At 49.4% G+C, this 21,698-nt stretch overlaps 2 protein-coding genes across 3 annotated transcripts in view; one reads left to right on the top strand and one right to left on the bottom strand.

Moving 5' to 3' along the window:
- Positions 1 to 9,660, bottom strand: part of EIPR1 (EARP complex and GARP complex interacting protein 1) — a 568,820-nt gene extending 559,160 nt beyond the window's left edge. Inside the window, exon 1 of the mRNA XM_063915479.1 lies at positions 9,489 to 9,660. Coding sequence (XP_063771549.1) covers positions 9,489 to 9,530 — 42 coding nt within the window. The 5' untranslated portion in view covers positions 9,531 to 9,660. The remainder of the gene's footprint in view (positions 1 to 9,488) is intronic.
- Positions 9,661 to 9,703: 43 nt separating this feature from the next.
- TRAPPC12 (trafficking protein particle complex subunit 12) overlaps positions 9,704 to 21,698 on the top strand; it is a 298,877-nt gene continuing 286,882 nt past the window's right edge. The window contains exon 1 of one of the 2 annotated variants that reach the window (XM_063915478.1): positions 9,704 to 9,885. Coding sequence is in view for 1 of the 2 variants with exons in the window: in XM_063915477.1 (XP_063771547.1) it covers positions 9,907 to 9,973 (67 nt within the window). In the remaining variant the exon portion in view is untranslated. The other variant, XM_063915477.1, reaches the window with a different exon arrangement.

The following is a 21,698-nucleotide window of genomic DNA, read 5'->3' as shown; positions in this document are numbered from 1 at the left end:
TATATATATATATATATATATATATATATATATATATATATATATATATATATATATATATGTTAAAGTGGGCTGGAACGGGGCGGTACTGGTATCAGTTTCGCCTCCGCCCGCCCGCCCACCATATCTACACACAGGCAGCCTATTTAAGTAGAGAGCCCTGCAGCCAGGCTTCTGCTGCACCGCCTCAGCCGCCCGCTCACAGCATCTATACTGCCGCGGGCTGTGTGTCAGTCTCTCACAGTGTCCGAGCACGAGCCGCAATGCAGGAAGTGGCTGACCGGACTCTGCCAGCCCACCCACCTTGCTCTGTGTGGCTCGCCCTCTCGCTGCTTGAATCCTATAAATTGAAGAGAAGGCTGAGGCTGGCTTCTCTGGCATCCCTATGGTTGCTGCGCCGTCTGCCGGCGCCGTGACCACCCATATCAGTGATGCAGTTGTGGGTGGGCGGCGCAAAAGGGAATGATTGATTTAACCCTTCCTGCCTCCTCCAGTCCCTCTGCTGTCTGTGGGAAAGATGACATCATCGCACATCTGCGTCTATAGGTCGCAGAGGAGCCTTACTGACGGAGCAAAGCAAGAGCAGACCAGCTACCAGCCTTATCTATCTAGTATGTTTGTTTTGCTTTCTCACTATATACATACACACATACTGTATGTGTACAAATACATACAGATTGGGGGCTCCTTTTGTAAATGTTATTTTTTGCAATTCAGCGTTGCCTCTCGCTGCACTATCTTATATTTTAAAAAAAATTTCATGACTAACCTGGAGAATTTCAAAGAACACAACGAGCAATAAGTTTAAAAAAATGCTTGTAAAATACCAATTGTGCAGTATGCATTTTGTATGGTAAGAAGAAAGATGACTAGCGCTGTTGCCTTTCAGTAGTAAAACTGCGCTAATGTGTTGATTCGGTATATACAAGCTACAAGCAACTCATTTTAACAGAAGCAAAGAGTCTACAGCACTATTAAACACGCAGAAACTCTAAGGGTGTGTACACACGGTGAGATATTTTCTTTCGATTTTGACTATATAGTCAAAATCGCAAGAAAAGTTAGTGCAGATCGCAAGGTGAAAGTCACCTTGCGATCCCGATGCGCAGTCCCGCCAGGTCGGCATCGCAAGAAAAGATAGACTGTGCAGGCAAGTCAATCCTTGCTAGATCGGTGTACTATCTAGTTCATCTCACATGTCAATGACATCTCTAAAGTAAATCCAACATTTCAGCACATTTTAATACACTGCTCAAAAAAATAAAGGGAACACTAAAATAACACATCCTAGATCTGAATTAATGAAATATTCTTATTAAATACTTTGTTCTTTACATAGTTGAATGTGCTGACAACAAAATCACACAAAAATTATCAATGGAAATCAAATTTATTAACCCATGGAGGTCTGGATTTGGAGTCACACTCAAAATTAAAGTGGAAAAACACACTACAGGCTGATCCAACTTTGATGTAATGTCCTTAAAACAAGTCAAAATGAGGCTCAGTAGTGTATGTGGCCTCCACGTGCCTGTATGACCTACCTACAACGCCTGGGCATGCTCCTGATGAGGGAGCGGATGGTCTCCTGAGGGATCTCCTCCCAGACCTGGACTAAAGCATCCGCCAACTCCTGGACAGTCTGTGGTGCAACGTGGCGTTGGTGGATGGAGCGAGACAGGATGTCCCAGATGGGCTCAATTGGATTCAGGTCTGCGGAACGGACGGGCCAGTCCATAGCATCAATGCCTTCGTCTTGCAGGAACTGCTGACACACTCCAGCCACATGAGGTCTAGCATTGTCTTGCATTAGGAGGAACCCAGGGCCAACCGCACCAGCATATGGTCTCACAAGGGGTCTGAGGATCTCATCTCGGTACCTAATGGCAGTCAGGCTACCTCTGGCGAGCACATGGAGGGCTGTGCAGCCCCCCAAAGAAATGCCACCCCACACCATTACTGACCCACTGCCAAACCGGTCATGCTGGAGGATGTTGCAGACAGCAAAACGTTCTCCTTGGCGTCTCCAGACTGTCACGTGCTCAGTGAGAACCTGCTTTCTGCGAAGAGCACAGGGCACCACTGGTGAATTTGCCAATCTTGGTGTTCTCTGGCAAATGCCAAACATCCTGCACGGTGTTGGGCTGTAAGCACAAACCCCACCTGTGGATGTCGGGCCCTCATACCACCCTCATGGGAGTCTGTTTCTGATCGTTTGAGTAGACACATGCACATTTGTGGCTTGCTGGATGTCATTTTGCAGGGCTCTGGCAGTGCTCCTCCTGTTCCTGCTTGCACAAAGGCGGAGGTAGTGGTCCTGCTGCTGGGTTGTTGCCCTCCTACAGCCTCCTCCACGTCTCCTGATGTACTGGCCTGTCTCCTGGTAGCACCTCCATGCTCTGGACACTACGCTGACAGACACAGCAAACCTTCTTGCCACAGCTCGCATTGATGTGCCATCCTGGATGAGCTGCACTAACTGAGCCACTTGTGTGGGTTGTAGACTCCGTCTCATGCTACCACTAGAGCGAAAGCACCGTCAGCTTTCACAAGTGACCAAAACATCAGCCAGAAAGCATAGGAGCTGAGAAGTGGTCTGTGGTCACCACCTGCAGAACAACTCCTTTATTGGGGGTGTCTTGCTAATTGCCTATAATTTCCACCTGTCTCTTCCATTTGCACAACAGCATGTGAAATTGATTGTCAATCAGTGTTGCTTCCTAAGTGGACAGTTTGATTTCACAGAAGTGTGATTGACTTGGAGTCACATTGTGTTGTTTAAGTGCTCCCTTTATTTTTTTGAGCAGTGTATATATATATATATATATATATATATATATATATACAACAAGTATATTCCTGCACTCGCATCTGAATTTTAAAACAACGGTGGGGTGCTCCTAGTGGAAATCTCCATAAGACGGTAGACCCACGATATTCAAACAAAAGTCCAACAATGTGGAGGTGCACTCATCCAATCAAATGATTTTTCGCAAGTTCATTTTTTTCTCACAGTAGCTTTATTGCAGTCAAGATTAGGCTTATTTAATCGACGTTTCGATCCTCAGTTTGGGATCTTTATCAAGATAAGCTTTCAATTTATACACAATATTTTGAGAACATCATATATTGATTATCAGGCCAATCAATATGTCAGGTTCAGACAATACCCGGGCTGTACAGTTATTGAGGCCATATTCAAATGGAGATTACTTATGTTTATTAGAGTTCACAACCATGGGACAACTTAGACAACCAGGATCAACACACTAGTGATCTGGTCCTCACAACCTCTACAGCCACAGTGGAGCTGAGAAGCCCGGGTATTGTCTGAACCTGACATATTGATTGGCCTGATAATCAATATATGATGTTCTCAAAATATTGTGTATAAATTGGAAGCTTATCTTGATAAAGATCCCAAACTGAGGATCGAAACGTCGATTAAATAAGCCTAATCTTGACTGCAATAAAGCTACTGTGAGAAAAAAATGAACTTGCGAAAAATCATTTGATTGGATGAGTGCACCTCCACATTGTTGGACTTTTGTTTTTTTATATATATATATATATAATAAGATTTTACTCACCGGTAAATCTATTTCTCGTAGTCCGTAGTGGATGCTGGGGACTCCGTAAGGACCATGGGGAATGGACGGGCTCCGCAGGAGACTGGGCACTCTAAGAAAGAATTAGTACTACTGGTGTGCACTGGCTCCTCCCTCTATGCCCCTCCTCCAGACCTCAGTTAAGGAAACTGTGCCCGGAAGAGCTGACATTACAAGGAAAGGATTTTGGAATCCAGGGTAAGACTCATACCAGCCACACCAATCACACCGTATAACTTGTGATAACATACCCAGTTAACAGTATGAACAACAACAGAGCATCAAACAAACGGATGCCAACATAACATAACCCTTTATTAAGCAATAACTATATACAAGTATTACAGAAGAAGTCCGCACTTGGGACGGGCGCCCAGCATCCACTACGGACTACGAGAAATAGATTTACCGGTGAGTAAAATCTTATTTTCTCTAACGTCCTAGTGGATGCTGGGGACTCCGTAAGGACCATGGGGATTATACCAAAGCTCCCAAACGGGCGGGAGAGTGCGGATGACTCTGCAGCACCGAATGGGCAAACACAAGGTCCTCCTCAGCCAGGGTATCAAACTTGTAGAATTTTGCAAAGGTGTTTGAACCCGACCAAGTAGCCGCTCGGCAAAGCTGTAATGCCGAGACCCCTCGGGCAGCCGCCCAAGAAGAGACCACTTTCCTTGTGGAATGGGCTTTTACTGATTGTGGATGCGGCAATCCCGCCGCAGAATGAGCCTGCTGAATCGTGTTACAGATCCAGCGAGCAATAGTTTGCTTTGAAGCAGGAGCACCCAGCTTGTTGGATGCATACAGGATAAACAGCGAGTCAGTTTTCCTGACTCCAGCCGTTCTGGCCACATAAATCTTCAAAGCCCTGACAACATCAAGCAACTTGGAATCCTCCAAGTCACAAGTAGCCGCAGGCACTACAATAGGTTGGTTCAAATGAAAAGATGACACCACCTTCGGCAGAAAATGTGGACGAGTCCGTAATTCTGCCCTGTCCATATGGAAAACCAGATAGGGGCTTTTACATGACAAAGCCGCCAATTCTGACACACGCCTAGCCGAAGCTAAGGCCAATAGCATGACCACTTTCCACGTGAGATACTTTAGCTCTACGGTCTTAAGTTGCTCAAACCAGTGGGATTTCAGGAAACCCAACACCACGTTGAGATCCCAAGGTGCCACTGGTGGCACAAAAGGGGGCTGAATATGCAGCACCCCCTTAACAAACGTCTGAACCTCAGGAAGAGAAGCCAGTTCTTTTTGAAAGAAAATGGATAGGGCTGAAATCTGGACCGTTATGGACCCCAATTTCAAGCCCAAAGTCACTCCTGACTGTAGGAAGTGCAGGAACCGGCCCAGCTGGAATTCCTCTGTAGGGGCCTTCCTGGCCTCACACCAAGCAACATATTTTCGCCATATACGGTGATAGTGTTTTGCTGTCACGTCCTTCCTAGCCTTTATTAGCGTAGGAATAACTTCATCCGGAATGCCTTTTTCCGCTAGGATCCGGCGTTCAAACGCCATGCTGTCAAACGCAGCCGCGGTAAGTCTTGGAACAGACAGGGCCCCTGTTGCAACAGGTCCTTTCTGAGAGGCAGAGGCCATGGGTCCTCTGTGAGCATTTCTTGCAGATCCGGGTACCAAGTCCTTCTTGGCCAATCCGGAACAATGAGTATTGTTCTCACTCCTCATTTTCTTACGATTCTCAGCACCTTAAGTATGAGAGGAAGAGGAGGAAATACATAGACCGACTGGAACACCCACAGTGTGACTAGTGCGTCCACAGCTATCGCCTGCGGGTCCCTTGACCTGGCGCAATACCTTTTTAGCTTTTTGTTGAGGCGGGATGCCATCATGTCCACCTGTGGCAGTTCCCATCGATTTGTAATCTGCGTGAAGACTTCTTGATGAAGTCCCCACTCTCCCGGGTGGAGGTCGTGCCTGCTGAGGAAGTCTGCTTCCCAGTTGTCCACTCCCGGAATGAACACTGCTGACAGTGCTTGCACGTGATTCTCCGCCCAACGAAGAATGCTGGTGGCTTCCGCCATCGCCACCCTGCTTCTTGTGCCGCCCTGGCGGTTTACATGAGCCACCGCGGTGATGTTGTCTGACTGAATCAGCACCGGTTGGTTGCGAAGCAGAGGCTCCGCTTGACTCAGGGCGTTGTATATGGCCCTTAGTTCCAGGATATTGATGTGCAGACAAGCCTCCTGACTTGACCACAACCCTTGGAAGTTTCTTACCTGAGTGACTGCCCCCCACCCTCGGAGGCTTGAATCCGTGGTCACCAGGACCCAGTCCTGTATGCCGAACCTGCGGCCCTCGAGAAGGTGAGCACTCTGCAGCCACCACAGAAGAGACACCCTGGCCCTGGGGGATAGGGTGATCAGCCGATGCATCTGAAGATGCGATCCGGACCACTTGTCTAAAAGATCCCACTGAAAGATCCTCGCATGGAACCTGCCGAAGGGAATGGCTTCGTATGACGCCACCATCATTCCCAACACTCGCGTGCAGTGATGCACCGACACCTGTTTTGGTGTTAAGAGATCTCTGACTAGAGTCACGAGCTCCTGAGCCTTCTCCGCCGGGAGAAACACCTTCTTCTGGTCTGTGTCCATAATCATGCCGAGAAAGGGCAGACGCGTCGTAGGAATCAGCTGCGACTTTGGGATATTCAGAATCCAGCCGTGCTGTTGCAACACCTCCTGAGAGTGTGCTACGCTGATCAGCAACTGCTCTCTGGACCTCGCCTTTATGAGGAGATCATCCAAGTATGGGATAATTGTGACTCCTTGCTTTCGAAGGAGCACCATCATTTCCGCCATAACCTTGGTAAATATTCTCGGTGCCGTGAACAGACCAAACGGCAACGTCTGGAATTGGTAATGACAGTCCTGTACCACAAATCTGAGGTACTCCTGATGAGGTGGATAAATGGGGACATGCAAGTAAGCATCCTTGATGTCCAGAGACACCATAAAATCCCCCTCTTCCAGGCTTGCAATGACCGCTCTGAGCGATTCCATTTTGAACTTGAATCTTTTCAGATAAATGTTCAGGGACTTTAAATTCAATATGGGTCTGACCGAACCGTCCTGTTTCGGTACCACAAACATTGTGGAATAGTAACCGCTTCCCTGTTGAAGGAGGGGAACCTTTACCACCACCTGCTGGAGATATAACTTGTGAATTGCCGCTAACACTACCTCCCTTTCCATGGGGGAAGCTGGCAGGGCCGATTTGAGGTAACGGTGAGGGGGCATCACTTCGAATTCCAGCTTGTATCCCTGAGACACAATCTGTATAGCCCAGGGATCCACCTGTGAGCGAACCCACTGGTGGCTGAAATTTCGGAGACGCGCCCCCACCGCTTCCGGCTCCACCTGTGGAGCCCCAGCGTCATGCGGTGGATTTAGTGGAAGCCGGGGAGGACTTCTGTTCCTGGGAACTAGCTGTATGGTGCAGCTTATTTCCTCTACCCCTGCTTCTGGCAAGAAAGGATGCACCTCTGACTTTCTTGCTTTTTTGTGATCGAAAGGACTGCATTTGGTAATACGGTGCTTTCTTAGGTTGTGAGGGAACATATGGCAAAAATTTGACTTCCCAGCCGTAGCTGTGGAAACTAGGTCCGAGAGACCATCCCCAAACAATTCCTCACCCTTATAAGGTAAAACCTCCATGTGCTTTTTAGAGTCGGCATCACCTGTCCATTGCAGAGTCCACAGGACCCTTCTGGCAGAAACCGACATTGCATTTATTCTAGAGCCCAGTAGGCAAATGTCCCTCTGGGTATCCCTCATATATAGGACAGAGTCTTTTATATGCCCCAGGGTTAGCAAAATAGTATCCTTGTCCAAGGTATCCAGTTCCTCAGACAGAGTATCTGTCCATGCTGCTACAGCACTACACATCCAGGCCGACGCAATTGCCGGCCTCAGTAGAGTACCTGAATGTGTATAAACAGACTTCATGATACCTTCCTGCTTCCTATCCGCAGGATCCTTTAAGGAGGCCGTATCCTGTGACGGCAGGGCCACCTTCTTAGATAAGCGTGTCAAAGCTTTGTCTACCCTAGGGGAGGATTCCCAGCGCATCCTGTCCGTTGGCGGGAAAGGGTACGCCATAAGTAACCTTTTTGAAATCAGCACTTTCCTATCAGGAGAATCCCACGCTTTTTCACATAACTCATTTAACTCATGTGAAGGGGGAAAAGTCACCTCTTGCTTTTTCTCCCCAAACATATAAACCCTCTTGTCAGGGACAGGGTTTACCTCTGATATGTGCAATACATCCTTCATTGCTATAATCATGTAGAGGATGGCTTTAGCCATTTTAGGCTGCAATTTTGCATCATCGCCATCGACACTGGAGTCAGAATCCGTGTTGATATCTGTGTCAACAATTTGGGATAGTGGGCGCTTCTGAGACCCTGACGGCCTCTGCGCTGTAAGATCAGGCATGGGCTGAGACCCCGACTGTCCCAAGGCTTCAGCTTTATCCAACCTTTTATGCAAGGAGTTTACATTATCATTTAACACCTTCCACATATCCATCCAATCAGGTGTTGGCGCCGTCGGCGGAGACACCTCATTCATCTGCACCTGCTCTGCCTCCACATAGCCCTCCTCGTCAAACATGTCGACACAAGCGTACCAACACACCACACACACAGGGGATGCTCTATATGAGGACAGGACCCCCACAAGGCCTTTTGGAGAGACAGAGAGAGAGTATGCCAGCACACACCCCAGCGCTATATAACCCAGGAATTACACAGTAACTTAGTGTTTACCCAGTAGCTGCTGTATATATGATTAATGCGCTAAATGTATGTGCCCCCCCCCCCCCCTCTCTTTTTACCCTCTTTCTACCGTGAGTCTGCAGGGGAGAGCCTGGGGAGCTTCCTCTCAGCGGAGCTGTGGAGAGAAAATTGCGCTGGTGAGTGCTGAGGAAGAAGCCCCGCCCCCTCAGCGGCGGGCTTCTGTCCCGCGATTTGGTGTAAAAAATGGCGGGGGCTCATGCATATATACAGTGCCCTGCTGTATATATGCTGCTTTTGCCAGGAGGTACTCAATTGCTGCCCAGGGCGCCCCCCCCCCTGCGCCCTGCACCCTACAGTGACCGGAGTGTGTGGGTTAGTGTGGGAGCAATGGCGCACAGCTGCAGTGCTGTGCGCTACCTCATATGAAGACAGGAGTCTTCTGCCGCCGATTTTGACGTCTTCTTGCTTCACCCACCGGCTTCTGTCTTCTGGCTCTGCGAGGGGGACGGCGGCGCGGCTCCGGGAACGGACGACCAAGGTTAAGTTCCTGTGTTCGATCCCTCTGGAGCTAATGGTGTCCAGTAGCCTAAGAAGCGCAACCTAGCCGCAGTTAGTAGGTTTGCTTCTCTCCCCTCAGTCCCACGTAGCAGAGAGTCTGTTGCCAGCAGAAGCTCTCTGAAAATAAAAAAACCTAACTAAAATACTTTCTTAATAGCAAGCTCAGGAGCGCTCACTAAAATGCACCCAGCTCCTTCCGGGCACAGATTCTAACTGAGGTCTGGAGGAGGGGCATAGAGGGAGGAGCCAGTGCACACCAGTAGTACTAATTCTTTCTTAGAGTGCCCAGTCTCCTGCGGAGCCCGTCTATTCCCCATGGTCCTTACAGAGTCCCCAGCATCCACTAGGACGTTAGAGAAATAAATATATATATATATATATATATATATATATATATATATACACACACACATACACAGTATAGATAGATAGATATTCCAGACTGAAATCATCTCAGTAGACAGCACGCCAGAATCTGCAATGATCATACTCTCTATGTTACAAACACACACAGTATATGACACTGACATGTGGAAATGCAGAAGAGGGCTCACCTGAAATTCCAGCCCGTAGATGACAGGTGCATCGTCCTCCATCTCTCTCCCACTGGGCACTTCAGGTGACACTCTGCTTTTGAAATGCTAATTTTAGTTATGCGTTTGTTTATTTTTGGCTCCCCTCGGCTCCCGTACCAAGGTTACTTCCTGCTTCGTCCTACAACGTGTTTCGTTGTAAATAAAGTTGAGTGAATATTTGGTTGTGCTTATCGCAAACCCATACTCACCCTCTATCGCACATGCGTACAGATGCATTTAGGGTAGGAATCGCGCAAGCGCGGTATGGACCGGCTTCTGCGCATGGGCAATGGATGCCGGCAGTGGCTGCTGCTGAGTGCTGTGTAGGGGAAGAACAGGTGAAAGAGGCCCCGGCTGTCAGGTGCAGAGGCTGCGGGTGAGTGCTCAGGGTGTGACTATGGGGAATGGTTACCATGCTAGTGTGCATGTGTTGCAGATAACCAGTTTCATAGCTGCACTCCCAGGTACAGTTATACATGTAGTGATGCATATAGGCACTCCTCAGGAGGAGTGACATACTCTCCACTACGCTGATGAGCAGCTGGCAGGGGTGGGCATTGTCTCAGTGGGGCTAAAGCTGGGTATGCACTGGGTCGATATATTGTCCGTTCGAGCAAATGAACAATAAGGTGTCTACAGTATTTACTATGCCTTGGACGGAGATAAAGTACCTGCTAATCAGAATCTAACTGCCATGTCATAGGCTGTGTTTGAAAAATGACAGTTAGGAGCTGATTGGCTGCTACTTTATCTCTGTCCACTTTATCTCCATCCAAGGCTTAGTAAATAGGGGTGTAGTATGGTATGCCGGTGACCAGCATACAGGCGCCGGAATCCCGACCACCGGCATACCGACAGCTCGGCGAGCGCAAATGAGCCCCTTGTAGGCATGGTGGTGCGCCGCTATCTATTCTCCCTCCAGGGGGGTCGTGGACCCCCAAGAGGGAGAATAGGTGTCGGTATGCCAGGTGTTGGGATTCTGGCGCCGGTATAATAAGCGCCGGGATCCCAACGGCCAGCATGCTGAACACCACCCGTAAATCGATCCCTATATCGCTAGCTTGTGTGATCCCCCTTGATATATCTGGGAATGATGCCTCTCCCAGATATGTAGCATCGGGGATCTGCAGCACAGCCTATGTCCAATATATCCATGGGTGGTCCACTGACCACCTGTACACTGGCTGCAGTGATAATGTCACAGCTGTCACATTAGGACAACATATCGAGCGACCAATTGGTAAGTGTTTATGCGTGCCTGAATCGGCCGCTCAGTAGGCGGATATCTCGGATGAGAACCCAACTTTATACTAAATACAAGCCAGTAACTGCATTTTTCTCTTACGTCCTAGAGGATGCTGGGGACTCCGTAAGGACCATGGGGAATATACGGGCTCTGCAGGAAACATGGGCACTAAAAAGAACTTTAGATATGGGTGTGCACTGGCTCCGCCCTCTATGCCCCTCCTCCAGACCTCAGTTTTGATACTGTGCCCAGAGACGACTGGGTGCACTACAGGGAGCTCTCCTGAGTTTCCTGAAGGAAAGAATTTTGTTAGGTTTTTTATTTTCAGGGAGCCTGCTGGCAACAGGCTCCCTGCATCGAGGGACTGAAGAGAAAGAAGCAGACCTACTTAAATGCTAGGCTCTGCTTCTTAGGCTACTGGACACCATTAGCTCCAGAGGGAGTCGGAACGCAGGTCTCTCCTCGCTGTTCATCCCGGAGCGACGCCGCCGTCCTCACAGAGCCGGAAGATAGAAGCCGGGTGAGTATAAGAAGATAGAAGACTTCAGAGGCGGCACAAGACTTCAGATCTTCACTGAGGTAAATCTGCGCGCCATTGCTCCCACACAGAACACACACGGCACGCACTGATGGGCGCAGGGGGGGCGCCCTGGGCAGCAATTTACACCTCTAGGACTGGCAAAAATAGATATATTGGCTCTGTGGGCTGTACATGGGTATCCCCCGCCAGTTTTTGAATGGATCTGAGCGTGACCGAAGCCCGCCGCTGAGGGGGCAGAGCTTGATCCCTCAGCATTAACCGGCGCCATTTTCTCCACAGCACACGCTGAGAATCTGGCTCCCCGGACTCTCCCCTGCTGAACACGGTGACAGAGGGTTTTAAAGAAGGGGGGGGCACATAATTTGGCGCAATCAATATATATATTTCTCTAACGTCCTAGTGGATGCTGGGGACTCCGTAAGGACCATGGGGAATAGACGGGCTCCGCAGAAGACTGGGCACTCTAGGAAAGATTTAGTACTACTGGTGTGCACTGGCTCCTCCCTCTATGCCCCTCCTCCAGACCTCAGTTAGAATCTGTGCCCGGAAGGAGCTGGGTGCATTCTAGTGAGCTCTCCTGAGCTTGCTATTAAGAAAGTATTTTAGTTAGGTTTTTTATTTTCAGAGAGCTTCTGCTGGCAACAGACTCTCTGCTACGTGGGACTGAGGGGAGAGAAGCAAACCTACTAACTGCGGCTAGGTTGCGCTTCTTAGGCTACTGGACACCATTAGCTCCAGAGGGATCGAACACAGGAACTTAACCTTGGTCGTCCGTTCCCGGAGCCGCGCCGCCGTCCCCTTCGCAGAGCCAGAAGACAGAAGCTGGCGGGTGAAACAAGAAGACGTCAAAATCGGCGGCAGAAGACTCCTGTCTTCATATGAGGTAGCGCACAGCACTGCAGCTGTGCGCCATTGCTCCCACACTAACCCACACACTCCGGTCACTGTAGGGAGCAGGGCGCAGGGGGGGGGGCGCCCTGGGCAGCAATTGAGTACCTCCTGGCAAAAAGCAGCATATATACAGCTGGGCACTGTAATATGCATGAGCCCCCGCCATTATTTTTACACCAAATCGCGGGACAGAAGCCCGCCGCTGAGGGGGCGGGGCTTCTTCCTCAGCACTCACCAGCGCCATTTTCTCTCCACAGCTCCGCTGAGAGGAAGCTCCCCAGGCTCTTCCCTGCAGACTCACGGTACAAAGAGGGTAAAAAGAGAGGGGGGGCACATAAATTTAGCGCATTAATCATATATACAGCAGCTACTGGGTAAACACTAAGTTACTGTGTAATTCCTGGGTTATATAGCGCTGGGGTGTGTGCTGGCATACTCTCTCTCTGTCTCTCCAAAAGGCCTTGTGGGGGTCCTGTCCTCATATAGAGCATCCCCTGTGTGTGTGGTGTGTCGGTACGCTTGTGTCGACATGTTTGATGAGGAGGGCTATGTGGAGGCAGAGCAGGTGCAGATGAATGAGGTGTCTCCGCCGACGGCGCCGACACCTGATTGGATGGATATGTGGAAGGTGTTAAATGATAATGTAAACTCCTTGCATAAAAGGTTGGATAAAGCAGAAACCTTGGGACAGTCGGGGTCTCAGCCCATGCCTGATCCTACAGCGTAGAGGCCGTCAGGGTCTCAGAAGCGCCCACTATCCCAAATTGTTGACACAGATATCGACACGGATTCTGACTCCAGTGTCGATGGCGATGATGCAAAATTGCAGCCTAAAATGGCTAAAGCCATCCGCTACATGATTATAGCAATGAAGGATGTATTGCATATATCAGAGGTAAACCCTGTCCTTGACAAGAGGGTTTATATGTTTGGGGAGAAAAAGCATGAGGTCACTTTTCCCCCTTCACATGAGTTAAATGAGTTATGTGAAAAAGCGTGGGATTCTCCTGATAGGAAAGTGCTGATTTCCAAAAGGTTACTTACTTATGGCGTACCCTTTCCCACCAACGGACAGGATGCGCTGGGAATCCTCCCCTAGGGTAGACAAAGCTTTGACACGATAATCTAAGAAGGTGGCCCTGCCGTCACAGGATACGGCCTCCCTAAAGGATCCTGCGGATAGGAAGCAGGAAAGTATCCTGAAGTCTGTTTATACACATTCAGGTACTCTACTGAGGCCGGCAATTGCGTCGGCCTGGATGTGTAGTGCTGTAGCAACATGGGCAGATAATCTGTCTGAGGAACTGGATACCTTGGACAAGGATACTATTTTACTGACCCTGGGGCATATAAAAGACGCTGTCCTATATATGAGGGATGCCCAGAGGGACATTTGCCTACTGGGCTCTAGAATAAATGCAATGTCAATTTCTGCCAGAAGGGTCCTGTGGACTCGGCAATGGACAGGTGATGCTGACTCTAAAAAGCACATGGAGGTTTTACCTTATAAGGGTGAGGAATTGTTTGGGGACGGTCTCTCGGACCTAGTTTCCACAGCTACGGCTGGGAAGTCAAATTTTTTGCCATATATTCCCTCACAGCCTAAGAAAGCACCGTATTACCAAATGCAGTCCTTTCGATCACAAAAAAGCAAGAAAGTCAGAGGTGCATCCTTTCTTGCCAAAGGCAGGGGTAGAGGAAAGAAGCTGCACCATACAGCTAGTTCCCAGGAACAGAAGTCCTCCCCGGCTTCCACTACATCCACCGCATGATGCTGGGGCTCCACAGGTGGAGCCAGGAGCGGTGGGGGCGCGTCTCCGAAATTTCAGCCACCAGTGGGTTCGCTCACGGGTGGATCCCTGGGCTATACAGATTGTGTCTCAGGGATACAAGCTGGAATTCGAAGTGATGCCCCCTCACCGTTACCTCAAATCGGCCCTGCCAGCTTCCCCCATGGAAAGGGAGGTAGTGTTAGCGGCAATTCACAAGTTATATCTCCAGCAGGTGATGGTAAAGGTTCCCCTCCTTCAACAGGGAAAGGGTTACTATTCCACAATGTTTGTGGTACCGAAACAGGACGGTTCGGTCAGACCCATATTGAATTTAAAGTCCCTGAACATTTATCTGAAAAGATTCAAGTTCAAAATGGAATCGCTCAGAGCGGTCATTGCAAGCCTGGAAGAGGGGGATTTTATGGTGTCTCTGGACATCAAGGATGCTTACTTGCATGTCCCCATTTATCCACCTCATCAGGAGTACCTCAGATTTGTGGTACAGGACTGTCATTACCAATTCCAGACGTTGCCGTTTGGGCTGTCCACGGCACCGAGAATATTTACCAAGGTAATGGCGGAAATGATGGTGCTCCTTCGAAAGCAAGGAGTCACAATTATCCCATACTTGGACGATCTCCTCATAAAGGCGAGGTCCAGAGAGCAGTTGCTGATCAGCGTAGCACACTCTCAGGAAGTGTTGCAACAGCACGGCTGGATTCTGAATATTCCAAAGTCGCAGCTGATTCCTACGACGCGTCTGCCCTTTCTGGGCATGATTCTGGACACAGACCAGAAGAAGGTGTTTCTCCCGGCGGAGAAGGCTCAGGAGCTCGTGACTCTAGTCAGAGACCTCTTAAAACCAAAACAGGTGTCGGTGCATCACTGCACGCGCGTCCTGGGAAAGATGGTGGCATCATACGAAGCCATTCCCTTCGGCAGGTTCCATGCGAGGATCTTTCAGTGGGATCTGTTGGACAAGTGGTCCGGATCGCATCTTCAGATGCATCGGCTGATCACCCTATCCCCCAGGGCCAGGGTGTCTCTTCTGTGGTGGCTGCAGAGTGCTCACCTTCTCGAGGGCCGCAGGTTCAGCATACAGGACTGGGTCCTGGTGACCACGGAAGCGAGCCTCCGAGGATGGGGGGCAGTCACTCAGGGAAGAAACTTCCAAGGGTTGTGGTCAAGTCAGAAGGCTTGTCTGCACATAAATATCCTGGAACTAAGGGCCATATACAACGCCCTGAGTCAAGCGGAGCCTCTGCTTCGCAACCAACCGGTGCTGATTCAGTCAGACAACATCACCGCAGTGGCTCATGTAAACCGCCAGGGCGGCACAAGAAGCAGGGTGGCGATGGCGGAAGCCACCAGGATTCTTCGTTGGGCGGAGAATCACGTGCAAGCACTGTCAGCAGTGTTCATTCCGGGAGTGGACAACTGGGAAGCAGACTACCTCAGCAGGCACGACCTCCACCCGGGAGAGTGGGGACTTCATCAAGAAGTCTTCACGCAGATTACAAATCGATGGGAACTGCCACAGGTGGACATGATGGCATCCCGCTTCAACAAAAAGCTAAAAAGGTATTGCGCCAGGTCAAGGGACCCTCAGGCGATAGCTGTGGACGCACTAATGACACCGTGGGTGTTCCAGTCGGTCTATGTATTTCCTCCTCTTCCTCTCATACCCAAGGTGCTGAGAAGCGTAAGAAAAAGAGGAGTGAGAACAATACTCATTGTTCCGGATTGGCCAAGAAGGACTTGGTATCCAGAGCTGCAAGAAATGCTCACAGAGGACCCTTGGCCTCTGCCTCTAAGACAGGACTTGTTGCAACAGGGGCCCTGTCTGTTCCAAGACTTACCGCGGCTGCGTTTGACGGCATGGCGGTTGAACACCGGATCCTAGCAGAAAAAGGCATTCCGGATGAGGTTATTCCTACGCTGACAAAGGCTAGGAAGGACGTGACGGCTAAACATTATCACCGTATATGGCGAAAATATGTTGGTTGGTGTGAGGCCAGGAAGGCCCCCTACAGAGGAATTCCAGCTGGGCCGGTTCCTGCACTTCCTACAGTCAGGAGTGACTATGGGCTTGAAATTGGGGTCCATAAAGGTCCAGATTTCAGCCCTATCCATTTTCTTTCAAAAAGAACTGGCTTCTCTTCCTGAGGTTCAGACGTTTGTTAAGGGAGTGCTGCATATTCAGCCCCCTTTTGTGGCACCTTGGGATCTCAACGTGGTGTTGGGTTTCCTGAAATCCCACTGGTTTGAGCCACTTAAGACCGTGGAGCTAAAGTATCTCATGTGGAAGGTGGTCATGCTATTGGCCTTAGCTTCGGCTAGGCGTGTGTCAGAATTGGCGGCTTTGTCATGTAAGAGCCCCTATCTGGTTTTCCATATGGACAGGGCAGAATTACGGACTCGTCCACAATTTCTGCCGAAGGTGGTGTCATCTTTTCATTTGAACCAACCTATTGTGGTGCCTGCGGCTACTCGTGACTTGGAGGATTCCAAGTTGCTTGATGTAGTTAGGGCTTTGAAGATTTATGTGGCCAGAACGGCTGGAGTCAGGAAAACTGACTCGCTGTTTATCCTGTATGCATCCAACAAGCTGGGTGCTCCTGCTTTAAAGCAAACTATTGCTCGCTGGATCTGTAACACGATTCAGCAGGCTCATTCTGCGGCGGGATTGCCGCATCCAAAATCAGTAAAAGCCCATTCCACAAGGAAAGTGGTCTCTTCTTGGGCGGCTGCCTGAGGGGTCTCGGCATTACAGCTTTGCCGAGCAGCTACTTGGTCGGGTTCAAACACCTTTGCAAAATTCTACAAGTTTGATACCCTTGCTGAGGAGGACCTTGTGTTTGCCCATTCGGTGCTGCAGAGTCATCCGCACTCTCCCGCCCGTTTGGGAGCTTTGGTATAATCCCCATGGTCCTTACGGAGTCCCCAGCATCCACTAGGACGTTAGAGAAAATAAGATTTTACTCACCGATAAATCTATTTCTCGAAGTCCGTAGTGGATGCTGGGCGCCCGTCCCAAGTGCGGACTTTCTACAATAAGTGTATATAGTTATTGCTTAATAAAGGGTTATGTTATGTTGGCATCCGTGGTTGATGCTCTGTTGTTGTTCATACTGTTAACTGGGTATGTTATCACAAGTTATACGGTGTGATTGGTGTGGCTGGTATGAGTCTTACCCTGGATTCCAAAATCCTTTCCTTGTAATGTCAGCTCTTCCGGGCACAGTTTCCTTAACTGAGGTCTGGAGGAGGGTCATAGAGGGAGGAGCCAGTGCACACCAGTAGTACTAAATCTTTCTTAGAGTGCCCAGTCTCCTGCGGAGCCCGTCTATTCCCCATGGTCCTTACGGAGTCCCCAGCATTCACTACGGACTACGAGAAATAAATTTACCGGTGAGTAAAATCTTATTATATATATATATATATATATATATATATATATATATATATATAATATATAAAGCGCTATATCTATCCTGGAATTTTTTCCAAAGTCATTGGCGCTGGGTGTGTGCTGGCATACTCTCTTTCTGTCTCTCCAAAGGGCCCTCTCTCTGTCTCTCCAAAGGGCCTTGTGGGGGAACTGTCTCCAGATTAGAGATTTCTCTGAGTGTGTGGGGTGTCGGTACGCGTGTGTCGGCATGTCTGAAGCGGAAGGCTCTTCTAGGGAGGAGGTAGAGCAAATGAGTGTGGTGTCTCCGTCGGCAACGCCGACACCTGACTGGTTGGATATGTGGAATGTTTTAAATGCAAATGTGAATTTATTACACAAAAGGTTGGACAAAGCAGAGTCCAGGGAATGTACAGGGAGTCAAGCCCTGCCTTTCACTATGTCGCAGGGACCTTCTGGGTCTCATAAGCGCCCACTATCCCAAGTAGTAGACACAGATACCGACACGGATTCTGACTCCAGTGTCGACTATGATGATGCGAAGTTGCAGCCAGAATTGGCTAAAAGTATTCATTATATGATTATAGCAATAAAAGATGTGTTGCATATCACAGATGACCCCTCTGTACCTAACACGAGGGTCCACATGTGTAAAGAAAAGAAGCCTGAGGTTACTTTTCCCCCTTCACATGAGCTAAATGAGCTGTTTGAAAGGGCTTGGGAAACTCCAGACAAGAAACTGCAGATTCCCAAAAGGATTCTTATGGCGTATCCTTTCCCGGCTAAGGACAGGATACGGTGGGAATCCTCCCCAAGGGTGGACAAAGCGTTGACACACTTATACAAAAAGGTAGCGCTGCCATCTCAAGATACCGCAACCCTCAAGGATCCTGCTGATCGCAGGCAAGAGACTACCTTGAAGTCAATTTACACACATACTGGTACATTAATCAGAACGGCGATAGCGTCGGCTTGGGTTTGTAGCGCTGTAGCAGCGTGGACAGATACCTTATCTGCTGATATAGATACGCTGGATAAGGAAACCATTTTATTGACCCTGGGTCATATTAAGGATGCTGTCCTATATATGAGAGATGCTCAGAGAGACGTTGGCCTACTGGGTTCCAGAGCCAACGCTATGGCGATTTCTGCTAGACGAGCCCTATAGACCCGACAATGGACAGGTGATGCCGACTCGAAGAGGCATATGGAGGTTTTGCCTTACAAGGATGAGGAATTGTTTGGGGAAGGTGTCACGGACCTAGTTTCCACAGCTACTGCAGGTAAATCAACTTTTTTGCCTTATGTTTCCTCACAGCCTAAGAAAACGCCATATTATCAGATGCAGTACGGGGATCTTCCTTTCTTGCCAGAGGTAAGGGCAGGGGGAAAAAGCTGCCAACTACAGCTAGTTCCCAGGAGCAGAAGTCCTTCCCGGCTTCTACAAAATCCACTGCATGACGCTGGGGCTCCGCTGAGGGATTCCGCCCCAGTGGGGGCACGTCTTCGACTTTTCAGCCACGTCTGGGTTCAATCACAGGTGGATCCGTGGGCAATAGACATTGTTTCCCAGGGTTACAAGCTGGAATTCGAAGAGGTGCCTCCTCGCCGGTTTTTCAAATCGGCCCTACCGGCTTCTTCCACAGAGAGGGAGATAGTTTTAAATGCAATTCAAAAATTGTGTCTTCAACAAGTGGTGGTCAAAGTTCCCCTGCTTCAGCAGGGGATGGGGTATTACTCAACCCTGTTTGTGGTCCCGAAACCGGACGGTTCGGTCAGACCCATTTTAAATTTAAAATCCTTAGACCTATACTAAAAAAGGTTCAAGTTCAAGATGGAATCGCTCAGAGCCTCATCAGGCGTTCCTGAGATTTGCTGTACAGGATTGTCATTACCAATTTCAGACGTTGCCGTTTGGGCTTTCCACGGCCCCGAGGATTTTCACCAAGGTAATGGCGGAAATGATGGTGCTCCTGCGCAAGCAGGGAGTCACAATTATCCCGTACTTGGACGATCTCCTAATAAAAGCGAGATCAAGAGAGCAGTTGCTGAACAGCGTATCACTTTCCGTGATCACGTGTTGCAGCAGCACGGCTGGATTCTCAATATCCCGAAGTCACAGTTGGTTCCGACGATCCGTTTGCCTTTCTTAGGCATGATTCTGGATACAGACCAGAAAAGGGTTTATCTCCTGATGGAAAAGGCCAAGAACTCCAGAACGTGGTCAGGGACCTCTTGAAGCCAAAAAGGGTGTCGGTGCATCACTGCACTCGAGTTCTGGGAAAGATGGTGGCGTCTTACGAGGCCATTCCATTCGGCAGGTTCCATGCGAGGACTTTTCAGTGGGACCTTCTGGACAAGTGGTCTGGGTCACATCTACAGATTCATCAGATGATCAGCCTGTCCCCCAGGGCCAGGGTATCTCTCCTGTGGTGGCTGCAGAGTGCTCACCGTCTAGAGGGTCGCAGGTTCGGCATTCAGGACTGGGTTCTGGTAACCACGGACGCGAGCCTCCGTGGTTGGGGAGCAGTCACACAGGGAAGAAACTTCCAAGGTCTCTGGTCAAGCCAGGAGGCTTGTCTACACATCAACGTACTGGAATTAAGGGCCATATACAACGGCCTTCGTCAAGCGGAGAATTTGCTTCGCGACCTACTGGTTCTGATTCAGTCAGACAACATCACCGCAGTAGCTCATGTAAACCGTTAAGGCGGAACAAAGAGCAGAGTGGCAATGGCAGAAGCCACCAGGATTCTTCGCTGGGCGGAAATTCATGTAAGCGCTCTGGCAGCAGTCTTCATTCCGGGAGTGGACAACTGGGAAGCGGACTTCCTCAGCAGACACGATCTACATCCAGGAGAGTGGGGATTTCATCAGGAAGTCTTCGCAGAGATTGCAAGTCAGTGGGGACTGCCTCAGATAGACATGATGGCGTCCCGCCTCAACAAAAAACTACCGAGGTATTGCGCCAGGTCAAAGGACCCTCAGGCGGTAGCAGTGGACGCCCTGGTGACACCGTGGGTGTTCCAGTCGGTCTATGTGTTTCCTCCTCTTCCTCTCATCTCCAAGATATTGAGAATCATAAGACGAAGAGGAGTACAGACAATTCTCATTGTTCCAGATTGGCCTCGAAGGGCCTGGTATCCGGATCTGCAGGAAATGCTCACTAAAGATCCGTGGCCTCTTCCTCTCAGAGAGGACCTGTTACAACAGGGGCCCTGTCTGTTCCAAGACTTACCGCGGCTGCGTTTGACGGCATGGCGGTTGAACGCCGGATCCTAGCGGAAAAGGGCATTCCGGATGATGTCATTCCTACTCTGATAAAGGCTAGGAAGGACGTGACAGCAAAACATTATCACCGTATATGGAGGAAGTATGTATCTTGGTGTTTGTCCAGGAATGCTCATCCGGAAGAATTCCATCTGGGCCGTTTCCTTCACTTCCTACAGACTGGAGTGAATTTGGGCCTAAAATTAGGCTCCATTAAGGTTCAGATTTCGGCCCTATCCATTTTCTTTCAGAAGGAATTGGTTTCTCTCCCAGAAGTACAGACTTTTGTGAAGGGAGTGCTGCATATTCATCCTCCTTTTGTGCCTCCAGTGGCACCCTGGGACCTTAACGTGGTGTTACGGTTCCTTAAGTCTCACTGGTTTGAGCCTCTTCAAACTGTGGAATTAAAGTTTCTCACTTGGAAAGTGGTCATGTTGTTGGCCTTGGCATCGGCAAGGCGAGTGTCGGAGTTGGCGGCTTTATCTCACAAAAGCCCCTATCTGATTTTCCATGTGGATAGAGCGGAGTTGCGGACTCGTCGTCAATTTTTGCCAAAGGTGGTTTCATCTTTTCATATGAACCAACCTATTGTGGTGCCTGTGGCTACGCGGGACTTGGAGGATTCCGAGTCCCTTGATGTGGTCAGGGCATTGAAAATTTATGTGGCCAGAACGGCTCGGGTTAGGAAAACAGAGGCACTGTTTGTCCTGTATGCAGCCGACTAGGTTGACGCTTCTGCTTCTAAGCAGACTATTGCTCGCTGGATCTGTAACACGATTCAGCAGGCTCATTCTACGGCTGGATTGCTGTTACCAAATTCTGTAAAGGCCCATTCCACTAGGAAGGTGGGCTATTCTTGGGCGGCTGCCTGAGGTGTCTAGGCATTACAGCTTTGCCGAGCAGCTACTTGGTCAGGTTCAAACACCTTTGCAAAGTTCTACAAGTTTGATACCCTGGCTGATGAGGACCTCATGTTTGCTCAATCGGTGCTGCAGAGTTATCCGCACTCTCCCGCCCGTTTTGGAGCTTTGGTATAATCCCCATGGTCCTTACGGAGTCC

Source organism: Pseudophryne corroboree, chromosome 4 (genome assembly GCF_028390025.1).
Source record: "Pseudophryne corroboree isolate aPseCor3 chromosome 4, aPseCor3.hap2, whole genome shotgun sequence".
Classification (NCBI taxonomy): domain Eukaryota; kingdom Metazoa; phylum Chordata; class Amphibia; order Anura; family Myobatrachidae; genus Pseudophryne; species Pseudophryne corroboree.
Note: the sequence above shows the minus strand (reverse complement) of the source record. Positions and strands in the feature narration are given on the sequence as shown.